Raw genomic sequence first — 15,097 nt, forward strand, 5'->3', positions numbered from 1 at the left:
GGGAATTTAACATTTGTAAAAATGATATGGATCTAACATAACTTTTAGCTTTTCCAAGGGAACTCCTGAATAATATATTTTCCAGATATTTTTTTCTCCCAGCATCATCCTTGGAAAAACTCATTTGTTCACCTTAGCTTTATAAAAACTTTTCATTCTCTTCTTTAAACCTCATTTTATTTTATTTTATTTTTTAAATTAATTAATTAATTATTTTATTTTTTGCTGTGTTGGGTCTTCGTTGCTGCTCGCAGACTTTCTCTAGTTGCGGTGAGCAGAGCCAACTCTTCCTTGCGGTGTGTGGGCTTCTCATTGCGGTGGCTTCTCTTGTTGCAGAGCACAGGTTCTAGGTGCTCGGGCTTCAGTAGTTGTGGCTCGTGGGCCCTAGAGCACAGACTCAATAGCTGTGACGCTCGGGCTTAGTTGCTCCGTGGCATGTGGGATCTTCTCGGACCAGGGCTTGAACCCGTGTCCCCTGCATTGGCAGGCGGATTCTTAACCACTGTGCCACCAGGGAAGTCCTAAACCTCACTTTCAAATCAGCATTTCATCCCTTTCCTTAACAATGTCTTGGTCAGTATTTGACCAAGTTTTAAATATATTCATTCAGCAGGCTCTATTGATAACTGTGATGAGAAGATACCACAAGAATTATTGGGAAATTGGAAACCTTTAGACAGTAGCTATGGAAACTCAGTAGGAAAGCAGATTTAAAATTCCTTCACAAATGTTCTAAGACCATTCACACTTAAGTCAGCTCTAGATTGGTATCTCTCTGTACAGGATGCCATGACTTTAGGAGTCTCTGGGTGGGCTTCATCCCACTAATCCCCTGAAATGGTATGCACCATTTTGTATGTGTTTTCATACTGTGCATTTTCTTGGGGAAGAGGGGTATGTGCCAGAAATCCATAGACATCATCAAATTTCTCAACCCCAAAGTTAAGAACCATTTCATTGCTAGGAGTCTGACACATCTGAATAGGCACTGGTGCATGTCGGGGTGAGGAGCTGTGGTGAGGGTCCTGGTGGATGGCAGCTAGATCACTGAAGTGGCAGCATGGTCCAAAGTAGAGGCAGATTGCAGGGATGTATGTCCAGGGGGGTTGTAGGAACTAGACTCCAACTCTGGGAGGAAGAACTGGGAGATACCATGTGGAGAGTCAGGCAGGAGCTGCCAACATTGGAGTTAGAGTGGTACATGGGGGTGGGGGGAGGCTACGATCACATTCTCCCAAAATAATGCCTTTTCAACAAGTTTCTAAAATGATATGTTAATATGTCAGTCGTTAAGACTGTGAGGCAAAGAGGTAAGGGTAAGCAATGTAAATGCAATGTCATGAGACATATTTTAAAAAGGCAGGTAAAGGGTAGCACTTTACTATTTGAGAACCCCCCAGGAGTCCCACCCAAAGCCCTCCTGCCCCAGATTTGCTCCCCTGAGGTGAAAACCCTGCTATGCTATCCAGGCAAGGCATCAGGGTCAGGTCCAGAGTGAGTCAGGAAGCTGACAGGAAAATAGGAACCTGTAGCCTGGGGCAAAACGGAGGGTGTGGTGCTTGTCTTTGGTGGTGTGGGACTTCTGCTCCAGGATGCCAGAATTCCATCTGGAACAGTGTGGTGCTATGTGGCTAGCTCACCTGAGGACGATGGGGCCCAGAAAGTCTATCTCTAGGCTTTGAAAAGGTGCTAATGTTCTACTATAGATCACTGAAGACCAAACTGTCCAGGTTCTCATTGACCATAAGGCCTGGGGAGTAGACTAAGATGCCATCCAGATGTACTTGCAAGTTCCTGGAGGTAAAGAAGAATCACATTCATCCTATGGGATGGTGGCCGGACCACTGGACAGGTAGAAAGGGATCACGAGGTACTCAAACAGAGGGCCCCTAATTGTGCTAGGCAAGTGAAGACAAGGTTGATCTTTGGAGATGTTGGTACCCAGAGAATGGAGAGTCCTTGACCTGGCTTGTGAGGTCATAGATTCGGGGCAGGAAGCGGAGCTGGGGGAAGTGCTATCTTGATTTGGACTGTACTGCAGGCTTCATGGGGCAGGAAGGGCCTTGGCTCTGTGCTTCTTCCATTCACAAAGACATTGGGGCTCCCTGAGGGCAGTTTAAAGTTTCACTGTAAAATTTTCTTTTGCTTTTGTTTGCTTGTTTGTTTTTCCTTTATTTTAAAAAAAAAATTTATTTATTTTTTGACAGACACTTAGCCTCTGGCCCTAAGAACATAAGCAACCATTTAGCAAGGATACAGATCCAAGGCACCAGTCCTACTGGGCAGTGGCACTCTCTCTTTCTGGTCTGAAAACAACTCCCAAGAGGCAGTATGTTTGATTGACACTGGGGAAGGAAAGAGAAAAGGAAGGAAGGGATAGGGAAGCAGAAACCTTGTGGTTTGCAGGTATAACTTGTCTTGTCTCTGGGAGCTGAGTTATAGCGCAGGAGAGCGCCAAGAGATAGCTGGGTCCTGGGTTTCTAGTGAGAAGCAGCTCCAGACCACTGGGAGGCTAGGGACCTGAGCATGGAGAATTCCAGTTGCTCCTCGTATCTCCTCCTTCAAATGACTCCAGCTCAGGATTTTCTGGGGGTTGAGATATGAGTGATAACAGGAGTAGTGGTGGTAAGTCACCACCACCTTGGACAGGCTAATTGCTTGGCCTGCTAAACCAGGGCCTCATTCATATCGTTACCTGATGCCCTAGTGTCCACCATAACTAGGAGGAGAAGGGGTGAACTATCAATTATTCCAAACTCTCCTCAATTCGCTGGAAATTAGGACTTTGTGGGAATTCCTGAAGACCATACTTAAAGCAGGAACCGTGTACAAAGCTTGGCCTGCTGTGCCTGTTTCAGGCAATACCCAATTTGACACTTGCCTGATTCACTGGTGAATCAAGTGACCCCAGTAAGCAGCATTGACTCTGCCTCTGCTCATCCTGGGGAAAGGCCGCTCTGCCTTCAGGTGCAGCCCAGTTTAATCAGGTCTGAGATCCTGTTGCAGGGCACCCCTTGTGGCCCTCTCTGAACTGGACTCATTCCAAAGTTGTCCCTGGAGGAGAAGCAGCTGAGCTCTAACACTGCAACCGAATGGTGGAGGTATGGGATGACTAAATTCAGCAGGCTCTCCCTGGGGCTACCCAAAGTGCTCAGAGCTACAGTGGACCCTAAGCACTGCCGCCTGGCTGCATGAGTTGGGTTGCCTACAGCTCAGCTACTTTAACAAGCAAGATGTTAGAAACCATCTCTTTTAGGCCTGTCTTCAAACCATAGGTCCTGGCTGTCTGTAAAGAGTTGTAAGTATGAGGAAAATGGGAGATTTTGCTGGATCACCTATGAACTCCTTTGGAAGGGAGAGTAGGGGCCAGACTTGGGGGATCAGCAGTATTTTTTCACCAAGCTGAAGGAGGCCCTTAGAAGCCTGTGTTTTCCTCCCACAATACCATGTACCCCAGGCATAGGTATTAAGAGCAGTAACTAACTTACCCATCTTATAACAGCAACAGGGAAGAGTCCTTGGAATTGGTGGTTCCAGAAAATATGTCCAAAGGTGACAGGGCCACTGTGGCTGGCTAGGAGTTCAGTACTGAGTGTTGGATTCCAAGCAACTGGGTCTAGAGCCAGATCCTCCCTGCGATAGGCTCAAGCCAGAGCTATTAGTCCAATCTAAAGTCCATTAATAGAGTCAAACCTCAGGAAGACCAAGCCAAAAAGGCCAAAGGCATAATTAGAGTCAGAGAGAGAGACTAGCTCCAAGCTACAGCAGGTTGGCATGAACAAGAAAGGTCTAATGCGATTGCTTCCAAGAGCCGTGCGGCCCATGTTTGTCTCTATTATACAGCAGGTAAAAGAGCATAAAAGCCAGAGGAAGCTTCAAAATATGAGAAGAGGGCCCAAGGCAGTATCTGTGATAAGCCTTGAGGCATCTGTGTCGGTACATGGGTGATGCAGGGAAGGTTGTCACCTGGCATACATAGAGGAGGCCATAATTCTAGAAACCCAACGTCCAGCATTTTGGACCATGGGAATTTCCTGCTGGAGGGTTTGAAATGGACCACAGAATACTTGCTGGTGTCAAAACAGAGGGATGTTTTTCTCGCACACTGTAACTAAATATCTATCTGTTGAATTAGTAGAGAGTCGGAAGGCTCAAATGTGTACAGTTAGCAGAGTACAGTCCTGGTTTACTTTGCTTTCCACCTACAGTTAAAACTGTTTCATGCAGCTATATAAATCATGTGTGGAACTGCATTTCCAGATGCCTCTGCTCTGAAGCCTTTCTTTTGGATTCAAAGAACAAATAAATTAGTAGTATGTGCTGTATAGGCACAGCCTGGACCAGGTTGCTGGTCCAGGCTGAACAATGACAGCATTTACTTCCCAAACAAACTGCCCAAAGGGGAAGCAAAACAGAAAGAGGAAAATATGTGACTGGGAAAATAAGAAGAGAGTAAAAGAGCTAGAGTAAAAGTGAAAATGTTTGATACAGTTTCTTTTCGCTGGTTTGCTTTTAGAAACAGCGAGCATAGTGCAACGGAATGTGTGATTGAGGATGGAGAGGCCTAGATGAGGGTTTTGCTTTAATCAGCTAGATCATTCTGTGATTACGGCAGGCTGCCTATCCTCTTAGATCTCCCTTTCCATCTGTAAGGTGGGGTTTAACTTTTACTTGCCTCTGTTTGGGAAACATGAATAAATGAGATTTTTAAAAGTACACAGTTCTAGGAAAATATCTCATAATATTCATTTTAAAATATGCTTATAGTTTTTGTCTTCTAAATTTTCTCTTTTGTCTTCCTCTTATTTTGTTTTCTGGAATATAGAGTCAAAATAAGTAAAAGAGGTTTTATTTTTTTCATATTTTCTCTGCCTTGATATTTATGAAGTTCCCTAAGGAACTGAAAGATCTTATTGAATTTTGCAATTTGCAATTTGTTATGTGCTTAATGAAGTAAATTATTAATAAGATATAGTTAATTTCCTTGATCTTTAACTTAATTAAAGAAACATGTTTACCCTTCTCTTTATTTTTTAAATCTTTTCTTCTTTCCCTGCTTCTTTCTGTTGATATTGTTCTCCCTGCTTCTTCTTTACAACTCTAATCAAATTTATGTCCACCAGAGTGTGAATAATTTGCAAGCTGGTATGGTATTTGGCCACAGGAAATCCCTGTTCTTCTTTGGTATTAAGAGTGTGCTTAGGGCTTCCCTGGTGGCGCAGTGGTTGGGAGTCCGCCTGCCGATGCAGGGGACACGGGTTCGTGCCCCGGTCTGGGAAGATCCCACATGCCGTGGAGCGGCTGGGCCCGTGAGCCATGGCCGCTGAGCCTGCACGTCCAGAGCCTGTGCTCCTCAATGGGAGAGGCCACAACAGTGAGAGGCCCACATACCGCAAAAAAAAAAAAAAAAAAAAGAGTGTGCTTAATCATCTGCTATATAAACATGAATAGTAGAAAAGGAAGGCTTGGTCCAGAACATACTGAAGAAAGAGGCTATTTATCTTTGGGACTCTCAGTTCATTCATAGTACTACTTTCTTTGTCAGAGAGAATCAGCTAATGAAGGTACATTGGCCCCAAGGTATCTTGAAACAATGGCTGTAATTGAACGCATGCAGGAGAAGTTAATGTAAGTATGAGACACCACAATGGTAAGAAGACAAAGATTGCTGACCAGGAGGTCTAGCTGAGAAATGCACGCTTCTTGGCTTACCTTTGGTTCTCCTGCTTCCTTTTTCCTTACAAGTGGGATGGGTATCTTCAAATCTTCTGCTAGAGGCAGTGAACTACACTCTCCAGGAGGGACATCTGTCCTCAGCCACAGTGAAGATGGAGGAAGTCAAGTGTGTATGTGTATATCTGGGGTGGGAGTAGAGTGTTAGGAGGGATCCAACTCAGTATGTTTCTAAGATATGAACTAGAGAAATATATGAAAGTGGGAGAAGCTATTGTGTGCAGGAAAGAAGGTTACATAACCCAAATTGTAGGAATGACAACAGAGTTAAATAGCTAAGAAAGCTATGAGAAGAGAATATAGACATATAACTTGTGCCCTAGTAATTAAGAAACACACTTCAAACTGGTTTTCTTGATTGTAAGATCTGGTTTTAAAGGTGCTGGAAAAGAAGGGACACTATTTTATTTGTTTGTTGGATCACATCAATAAAGAGAAGCCAAGATTAACCACTGAAAAGGGGTTCCTTGGCTATTGATGGAGAATTCCAAATACCCAAAAGTCAGATTTCACTAAGAAATGATAAATATATTGTATTCTTAAATCACACCATGTCTGCACTCTGACATTACCATCCAGAGTAGCCCCTAGGCCCCCAATTCTTGGCTAAACATTGATGCTGCTGCTTCCCTTATTTGTACTGTTCAGATATATTCTTCTAATCCCACTGCCTTTTTTGGATGAGTTTCTAGATATGAAAGGCACTTTTCTAAACCTTTCCATTTTATTATGTTTCTCTGGATTTTGTCTACATCAGAGAGGTTGAAAGCAGAGCCAGACAAGCAGAGGAGAAGTTTGATGATGTGAATGAAAAACTTCATTATACCCTTATAAGAAATAAAGAACTGGAGAAAGAACTAGAGGAAATACTGATGAAGTATAAAGAGAAGGAATCTGAAGAAGAAGAAGAAAATGAAGAAGAAGAAATCAGGCCAGTAGAAAGAGCCTCAAAATCTCCAAAGAAAGGTGAGGATTGCTTTCTCATTTTGCTTCATTTAGGTTGTATTTATGAGCAAAAATTTGATTGGGTCATAAATATTTTAGAAGAGTATCAATATCTTTAGTGATGATCTACTAGTTCGTACTTCTCCTAGGAATGCGCACACATATAATTATATAATTATCTTGTTCAGACAAGTCACAAAAAGGAAAACCAAATGACTAACAGTGGTAACTAATAAACTAACATGAGATACAATTTTTACTTATAAAACTGGCAAAGATTTTTTTTTTTTTTTGCGTTATGCGGGCCTCTCGCTGTTGTGGCCTCTCCCGTTGCAGAGCACAGGCTCCGGACGCGCAGGCTCAGCGGCCATGGCTCACGGGCCCAGCCGCTCTGCGGCATGTGGGATCTTCCCGGACCAGGGCATGAACCCGCGTTCCCTGCATCGGCAGGTGGACTCTCAACCACTGCGCCGCCAGGGAAGCCCTGGCAAAGCTTTTTAAAAGCAAAGAATACAATGCTGGCCAGAGGGGGCAAAGTAATTAGTTTTACAAATAATACTTGTGGGTGGACAGACAGATATAGCTCTTTCAGAAAATAATTTGAGTGTATGTATGGATATGCCTTAAAAATACACATATACTTTGACTTAATAATTTCACTCTTGAGAATCTAGTCTAAGGAAATAATCCTAAATACAGAAACAAAAATTAATGCACAAAGATGTTCAGTGTATCATTGTATCTAAGAAGAAAAAATGAAAACAACCTACCTTTCCAATCATGGAAGAAAGATTAAATAAATTATGCTACGTTAAAATACCTGAATATTATACAACCATTAAAATGGTATTTACAAGGAATTTGTAATGACATGAGAAATTCTTATGTTAAAATATCAAATGCAGGAAACAGGATATGATACAATATTTTAAAGCTAGAAAAAAAACCAGAACAAAATATGCCCAAACATTGGTATATATTGTCTCTGGTTGATAGAGGTTTGTGGGGAATTTTGTCTTTAGTTTTTAGTACTTAGTGGATTGTCTATGATGAAAATAATCTTCTTTATTCTATAGGAAAAGGAATTTAACTCTTCATTTTCTTACCTGTAATTAATCTATAATCTGCCCTCAAGCAGTTCTTAATATCCCCAATATTGGAGGCTATTTTTTGATTTTTGCTTTCATCTTCAACCTGCGTCAGTTCCTAGGACAAGTCCTGGTGCCAGGGGTAGTACTGGGCAGATATCTACTTTCTGTTTTCTCTGTCACCCCTGTCTCTACCTATGCCCCCCCAGCAAAAGCAGTAAGTTAGCCAACCCCTCACAGTCTCTGGCCCAGCTATGGTATATCATATCAGTGTTGGAGGAGGAGTGTGAGCCCATTTTCTCCCCTTCTGTTAACTCTGAACTGGTAAAATGTTAATCATTACAGGTGTGAAAATCCTTTAGCTTTACGTCTGAATATATGTGAGGGAGTTTTCATGAATTAAAAAAAAAAATTGTATCTTCTCCTATTGTGGTGTAATTTTATCCTGATAATCTGGAAACTAGACTTTTTCCAGTTTACAGAAAACTAAATACTGTATGCAAACCACACAAAAGGTCTATGTGTTAAACTAGAGCGGTTACCTGAACATGGAATGAGTGACTTTAGTTTTGTCCATTTCCATAAAAGTCTTGGGGATTAGTTTAAATCCAGAATTTAAAGGTTTTAATAATTTTAGGTAGAGGATAACGATATACAGTTAGGCCCCAACCTGCAAACAATAACCTACACAAGGTTAGGTTACTGCCACTCTTCCCCTCCTCCACACCCTCATCAAAGTCATTGCCAGGGGCTCAAAAGTAGAGGATGAGAAGCCTTGCAAAGCTTAGGGAAACTGGCTGCTAAGCAAGGCAGTCCCCATGCCATGCGGTGACCTGAACATTTCTCCGAAAAACCCACAAGTTAGACATTTCTTAGAATTAGCAGGCAGCTCCTTTAAAAAATGCAGACACCCCTGGAGCAATCTGACATGCATATGGCATATACTGGGTCATATTTATACGAGTTAGTGCGGGGAGATCACTTCTCTCCTGATAGTTGTGCAGTGAAGGAATGGAAAATCATATGGCAAAGGTAGGAGCCTTGTGAATGCTGAGTAAAGAGATTTGGATAGAGTAGGAAGACATTTATTTTTGTTTTATGGCATTTTTAACAATTAGTAAATCACTGTGTTCTGAGTTATTAATGAAGAAACGAATCGAGAGGAGAGTTTACACGGATGAATATGGCTTAGTCTCTGATCAAAGTGAGGCTTATGATTTAGGAATGGGGGCAAGACAGGGTATGAACAAGGTGACTGTCAAATGTGGGATGAAGGTGGCAGCACCAGTTGGAAGGATTCCAGTTGAGAACCTTGGTGTCATGGAGCAGCCAGGGAGAGCAGGCTTGACAGCAGAAGTCCTCCTGCACCCATCCCAAGGGTGGGGCTTGTGTAGGGTCTGTGCACGGGACACTGGAGGGAGGGACCAGGAGATACAAAAGGGCTACAGTGATGGATTTGGGAGGGTTCTGGATACTAGCTCTATTTGAATTTTTTTTTTTTTCCCACCAAGCTTGGGGTATGTACTGGAAGGAAGAAATATTCTTCTTCTTTCTCTTCTCTCCTTGACCACATACTGCTCTTTTCCAGGACCCACTAACTGACTACACTGAAACTTTGAGAAAATGCATTCTCAATCCCAATAACCAATGTAGAGTCAAGTTTTGGGCAAATAGTTTGTAGCTTGGGGCTTACTCATGCAGAACAGAATTTTTTAAATGCTTTATAAAGTTAAAAGTCCTCAGTAAATATATTGTTACTACAATAATTGTTTTTGTCTTTTCAGAGGTACAGCGCAAGGAGAGTTCTAAATCCAGAACTCGGACTAAAACCACTTACAGGATGAAATCCAAATAGCAAACATAGGACACTAGGCTTCACCATGGCTTCTGTCACTGTACCCACCCCAGATATCTCTGCACTTTTGAGTGGACATTGTGGCTTGATTGAAGGGACTCCTTTTGCAACAGCTACCAGAAAAGCCTTGACAGACAACTCAGGGACATCTTCTCTTTAAAAGTCACAGTGATGGCTGTAAGGAATCGGTGTATTAGCTTATTTCCAAGATTAAAAATAGGCTGTGCAAAGGTTTTCTAGCCTCTTCAATTGATTTCCCAGCAGAAGTCTATGAAAAGTGTCAGTTTCTGTCAAGAAAATAATGCTTTTTGAGGACTTTGAACTCTGCAGAGAAGAGTGGCAAATAAAAAGCATTATTTTTTCAATTTAAAGAGAGGATCCTGGGCTTCCCTGTTGGTGCAGCGGTTAGGAGTCTGCCTGCCCAATGCCGGAGACATGGGTTCGAGGTCTGGTCCGGGAAGATCCCACATGCCACGGAGCAACTGGGCCCGTGCGCCACAACTACTGAGCCTATGCTCTAGAGCCGGCGAGGCACAACTACTGAGCCCACGTTCTACAATTACTGAAGCCCGCGTGCTTAGAGCCCGTGCTCCGCAATGAAGAGAGTAGCCCCCACCTGCCGCAACTAGAGAAAGCCCATGTGCAGCAACGCAGACCTAATGCAGCCAAAAATAAATAGATAAAATAAATAAACTAAAAAAAAAAGGGAGAGAGAGAGGATCCCGATAATGCCCTTAGGTTTCTGCAGCATTTTCAGATTTCTTATTTCAGGCATTCTTAAGATTTATCTGGTCTTCACAATAACCCTGCAAAGTAGGTGGAGGAGACACTGTTATCCCCATTTCTCAGAATGAAATAGAGGCCCCAAATGGGTATAAGACTCCCCAGGGTCACAGAGCTGATTGGTGCCAGAGCCCCCAGCTTGCTGGACCTGTGTCTGGATTGTTTGACAATGGCGATGGGCCACCAGGCCATTGCTCAGATGGCTTCCTTCACAGGGGCTAAGTGTTGCTGAAGATTCACCCAGAATCTCCATTTTTAACTTTTGTTGCCTCATTTGTCTGCTCTGTTCGTGACCCTGGATGCATCTAGGCTTAGAGATGGACTAAGCTGCAAAAATATGTTGCAAATGACAAATGGACGTCTGGGCAGTCGCTCAGCAGGGGCCCCTCCTACTTCACTGCTCCTGGCTCACTTGCATTTGCTTTATCTCCCCCTGGCTCCAAACACCTCCGAGCTTTCTGCACCTGCTTTGGCTCCGCATACTTGGTGTTCCTTTGGATTTATCTCCTGGAACTGTAGGCCTTTGCCTGCTCCTTGAACCTCAGAAACCCTCTGACTCCAGAGTCCTCAGCCCTGTTGAAGCCCAACCACTGGTCAGGCCTGCCTTTGCCCACACATATCAAAGTGTTTGTGAGGTGGGTCTCAAAAATGTTTGGGGTCAGTCTAAGCCTACTGGATGACTTCTTAATTCTGGGGAAAGAAAACATGAAATTCTTCAGACAGCTGACTAGGCTCATGGCCCAGCTGAAAGCCACAGCTCAGGCTACTGGCTTGTGCTTCCAGTTAACCACTTGCTGGGGCAGAGCCAGCCCTACCCTTTTCACTTTCCTGAAGAGATTCTTGAATGATTCTAGCAAATTTGGGGCTTTTCAGTGGGATTTCAGCCTACTTTTAAAAAAATTAATTTCCTACTTTGTAGGAATGAGTCATCATTTCCATACAAACCAGCAGCCCCCATCCCTGAACATGAGCGTCTTGCCCCTCAGAATGTGTCCACTCCATCGGGTGGAAGGCTGTCTTAAAGGTCAGAGTTATGCCTGGTGCCACTACGATTAGAATGAGATGTTTGGTACCATAGACCTAGTTGGGGTGGTTTGGTTGTGAGCCACAAAAAGCCATTCTTATCACAAGCGAAAGGATAATTTATTGAAAGCACGTTGGGGAGCTCAGGAGATTGAAGGAAAGTCTTAAAGAATCAGGCTAGGAACAGATAGGATGAGGTAGTTTTAGATTTCAGAAGCAAAACTGCTTCACTATCTCACCCAGTTGCTACCACCAAATGAACACCAGTCATCTCTTCCATCCTTACATTATTCTTAAAGTCCCATGAGGGAGAAAGGCTACCTCGTAGTCACAGACCACCCCATGGATGTACCAGGGATGGTGAGAAGACTTCAGGGATCTCTTTAGCTTCCTTAAAGGGAAGCATGGACACCTTGCTCTGCTGTTCCACCAAGACAGAACACAGTCTGGGGGAAGGAAATACCCAAAGAGAATCAGGAGGCTGGTAGGAAGGCATCATGAATGTTAGGTGGTTAAAAAAAAAAAAAAGTATGCTACAGAGAAGGCCTCTGCACTGCTGCTCCCTGAAAGTTATCATGGGCAGCCTCCACTTTCCCAAGTAGCTGATGTGTGGGAAGTTTTAGATAGTCCTTGAGTCCTGCCACATCTCAAGGTCACCCTGAGGTGGTCTCCTGAGCAGAGTGGAGAGAGGAGCTCTTGCTACACTTCTCTGTCCGTGGGGCTGCCAGGTGAGGCTGTTGTGCTTGTGTTGAAGGAGACCAGCCACTCTGTGTTCAGATGTCCAGACAGCCGTGCTGACTGGAGTGCCTCATCACACTCCACTGGGTCCCAGTCCCCAGTCTCAGTGGTGATGTGGTCCACGTCCCTGGGAAGCCAAGGTGGTAGTGTCTTAGGAATCCTAGAACTTGGAGCAAGTCCCCAGTCCACCGGGCCTGGTTCTTCATCACACACCCAGACCAACTCCATGCATGTGGGCACTGTGTGATTCTCTCCCAAGAGTTCTGGTCCTCTGCTATGGTCCTACTGACTTGACTGTGGTCAGGTCACTTGTCAGGTGCTTTCTGGCACACATTGACTGGGCTTTCCTCTTGTTCTTGGCCTTTCCTAGCTGGAGATCAGTGACTCTGATATTGCCTGGGGAACCTACATTTTGCATTTCACTTTCAAAGACTGCTGAGAATTCTGCTTGTAGGCCCCAACTCTCTAGAGCACTATTTGCCCACTTGTGGAATTTTAAATAAGTGTGCCACCTACCAGCAAACATTTCCCCACAGGAAGCAGAGGAGCTGCTCTAAAATTAGGAGTCTAACTGCTGTAGCCCAGTTGCCTAGGGCCTGCATACCTCCAAAACAGGAGTGCTTGCTATCTGTGCCTGAGGTTGAGGTCCTCTGTAGCCATGTTGATGGGAAGCAGTGTCTAGAATTCATCAGGACTTCTACCTCTGCCTCAGGAGAATGGAGAGTTCATTCCAGCCAGGTCTGCCACAGCCTCAAGACAATCTCCTATTCAGGACTGTTGAGCAAGTCCACCAATCCCCCTGACCTCAAAGATGGGCTCTGCCACGTACAGCTTTTCAGAAAGCAGGACTTCTTAGGTGGTGCATCTGAGAGCAAGACCAGTGAAGGCAGCCTTCCAGACGCTCCCTAGACAATCCCAGTACACAGCAATGTCATTTGGCCTGGGCAGTGTTCCTGTTGTTCTGGAATGGCTGATGAAAGGGCTCCTGCATGCCTTTCTGGATTGCAGTGGCTTTTGTTTGGAGGGCATCCTCTTGTACTTGCAGGGGTTGGGTTCCATGAGCCCGTGATCTGACAGAGGCATACTTCAGGCTATCTCTAGGCCAGCTGTGAGAAACAATTTTGAAAGTCTGAAGATAAGATTAACAGTTCCCATCATCTGTCTCACCAAGGCAAACTGCTCTTTGGCAGACAAGATATTTCCATCCCAGATGTCCAGCAGATCCTGAAGTTCACAAGGTACAGCTGGTAATCCATTCCCATTTTCCACCCTGGCCACCCAAATAGTCAAACCCAGGTAAGAAAGAAGAGTGTATCTGATTTCTGGCCGGAACTATTGCTCATCAAGAGAAGAAACTCTTCTCTTCTGTCTAGATTTTGCTTTACTATCATGCTAAAGAGCTCTACACCTTTGAAACAAATGCTTGAAATATTGTGGGGAGGATTCTAATACAGGAGACCTCATATACAAACTCTTAAGCTGGTTCTGTCCAAGAACAACAACCCTGGGACAGGAGCTCCTAGCCATTGGGGCTACCTTTGAAGCCTGGGGACAACAACCTGTATACGAGGCCAGGCTCCCATTTGGTTGAGCCCAATTACTGTCATTTAGAGCTACTGGGCTAAAACCAGAAATATAGTAATAGTCATGATTTATTGAGCATTTATCTCATGTAAGCACTGTGCTAAGCACTTCACATGTATTATCGCATTTAGTCACAACAACTCTGTGAGGTGGGTTCTACTTTTATCCCCATTTATGTCAGGATAAGTTGCATGTCCAAGGTTAAACATCTAGTAAGTTACAGAGTCTGGATCAAATCTGGTATATCTGACAGCAGAGTCCAAGCTCTCAGTTACAGTGCTACTTTTCCTCCCCAAGTTCAGGAAAAGCTAGAAGTGCAGTTGATGAACCCTCTTTGAAGGAATTTGACTTCTACATTCTCTACTTATTGCTCAGCTCAAATACTCAGCAATGGCATTGACACACAAGCCAGAATTCTAGAGGACATCAGAACCTGCACAGTCCTGATAGACTCTGCCAAAGAACATTGTAGCAGCCAGGAGCCATCTAATGAGGAGGAACATACTTTATCATGCAGACATGATCCCCAAGAATATGGAACACAGAGGCATTGGCAGAATGACCTGCTAGGCCTCCCAGATATAGGGGAGTCCAAACTGCAGAGCTCCAGCATTACCCTGATATGCTGGTGAGCTGGAGTTGCCCTTGAAGTTCTAAGGTAGCCCTGCTAAGCCCCCCTAGGATGACCCTCTCTGTTTTTTTGAGTTGTATGAGCTGTTTCAATGTTTTGGTTATTAACCCCTTGTTGGTCTCAACATTTGCAGATATTTTCTCCCATTCCATAGGTTGTCTCTTCAGTTTGTTGATGGTTTCATTGGCTATGCAAAAGCTTTTAAATTCGATTAGGTCCCATTTGTTTATTTTTGCTTTTATTTCTTTTGCCTTGGGAGACTGATCTAAGAAAATATTGCTATGATTTATGTCAAATAACTTTTTGCCTATATTCTCTTATAGGAGTTTTATGGTGTCATGTCTTACATTTAGGTCTTTAAACCATTTTGAGTTTATTTTTGTATGTGGTGTGAGGGAGTATTCTAATTTCATTGATTTACATGTAGCTGTCCAGCTTTCCCAACACCGCTTGTTGAAGAGACTGTCTTTTCCCCATTGTATATTCTTGCCTCTCTTGTTGAAGGTTAATTGACCATAGGTGCATGGGTTTATTTCTGGGCTTTCTATCCTGTTCCATTGATCTATGTGTCTATTTTTGTGTCAGTACCACACTGTTTTGATTACTGGAGCTTGATAGTATAGTCTGAAGTCTGGGAGGGTTATGCCACCAGCGTTGTTCTTTTTTCTCAAGGTTGCTTTGGCAATTCTGGGTCTTTTGTGGTTCCATGTAAATTTT

General features: G+C 43.7%; 1 protein-coding gene across 6 annotated transcripts in view; it reads left to right on the forward strand.

The window, feature by feature from the left end:
• The window catches only part of AXDND1 (axonemal dynein light chain domain containing 1), a 68,791-nt gene extending 58,936 nt beyond the window's left edge, over positions 1 to 9,855 (forward strand). For all 6 annotated transcript variants that reach the window (XM_067728777.1, XM_067728778.1, XM_067728783.1 and 3 more), the window contains 3 exons: positions 5,546 to 5,628; positions 6,491 to 6,699; positions 9,551 to 9,855. In XM_067728777.1, the coding sequence (XP_067584878.1) occupies positions 5,546 to 5,628; positions 6,491 to 6,699; positions 9,551 to 9,621 (363 nt within the window). In that variant the 3' untranslated portion in view covers positions 9,622 to 9,855. The remainder of the gene's footprint in view (positions 1 to 5,545; positions 5,629 to 6,490; positions 6,700 to 9,550) is intronic.
• Positions 9,856 to 15,097: the final 5,242 nt, after the last annotated feature.

This window comes from Pseudorca crassidens, chromosome 2 (assembly GCF_039906515.1).
Source record: "Pseudorca crassidens isolate mPseCra1 chromosome 2, mPseCra1.hap1, whole genome shotgun sequence".
Taxonomy (NCBI): Eukaryota; Metazoa; Chordata; class Mammalia; order Artiodactyla; family Delphinidae; genus Pseudorca; species Pseudorca crassidens.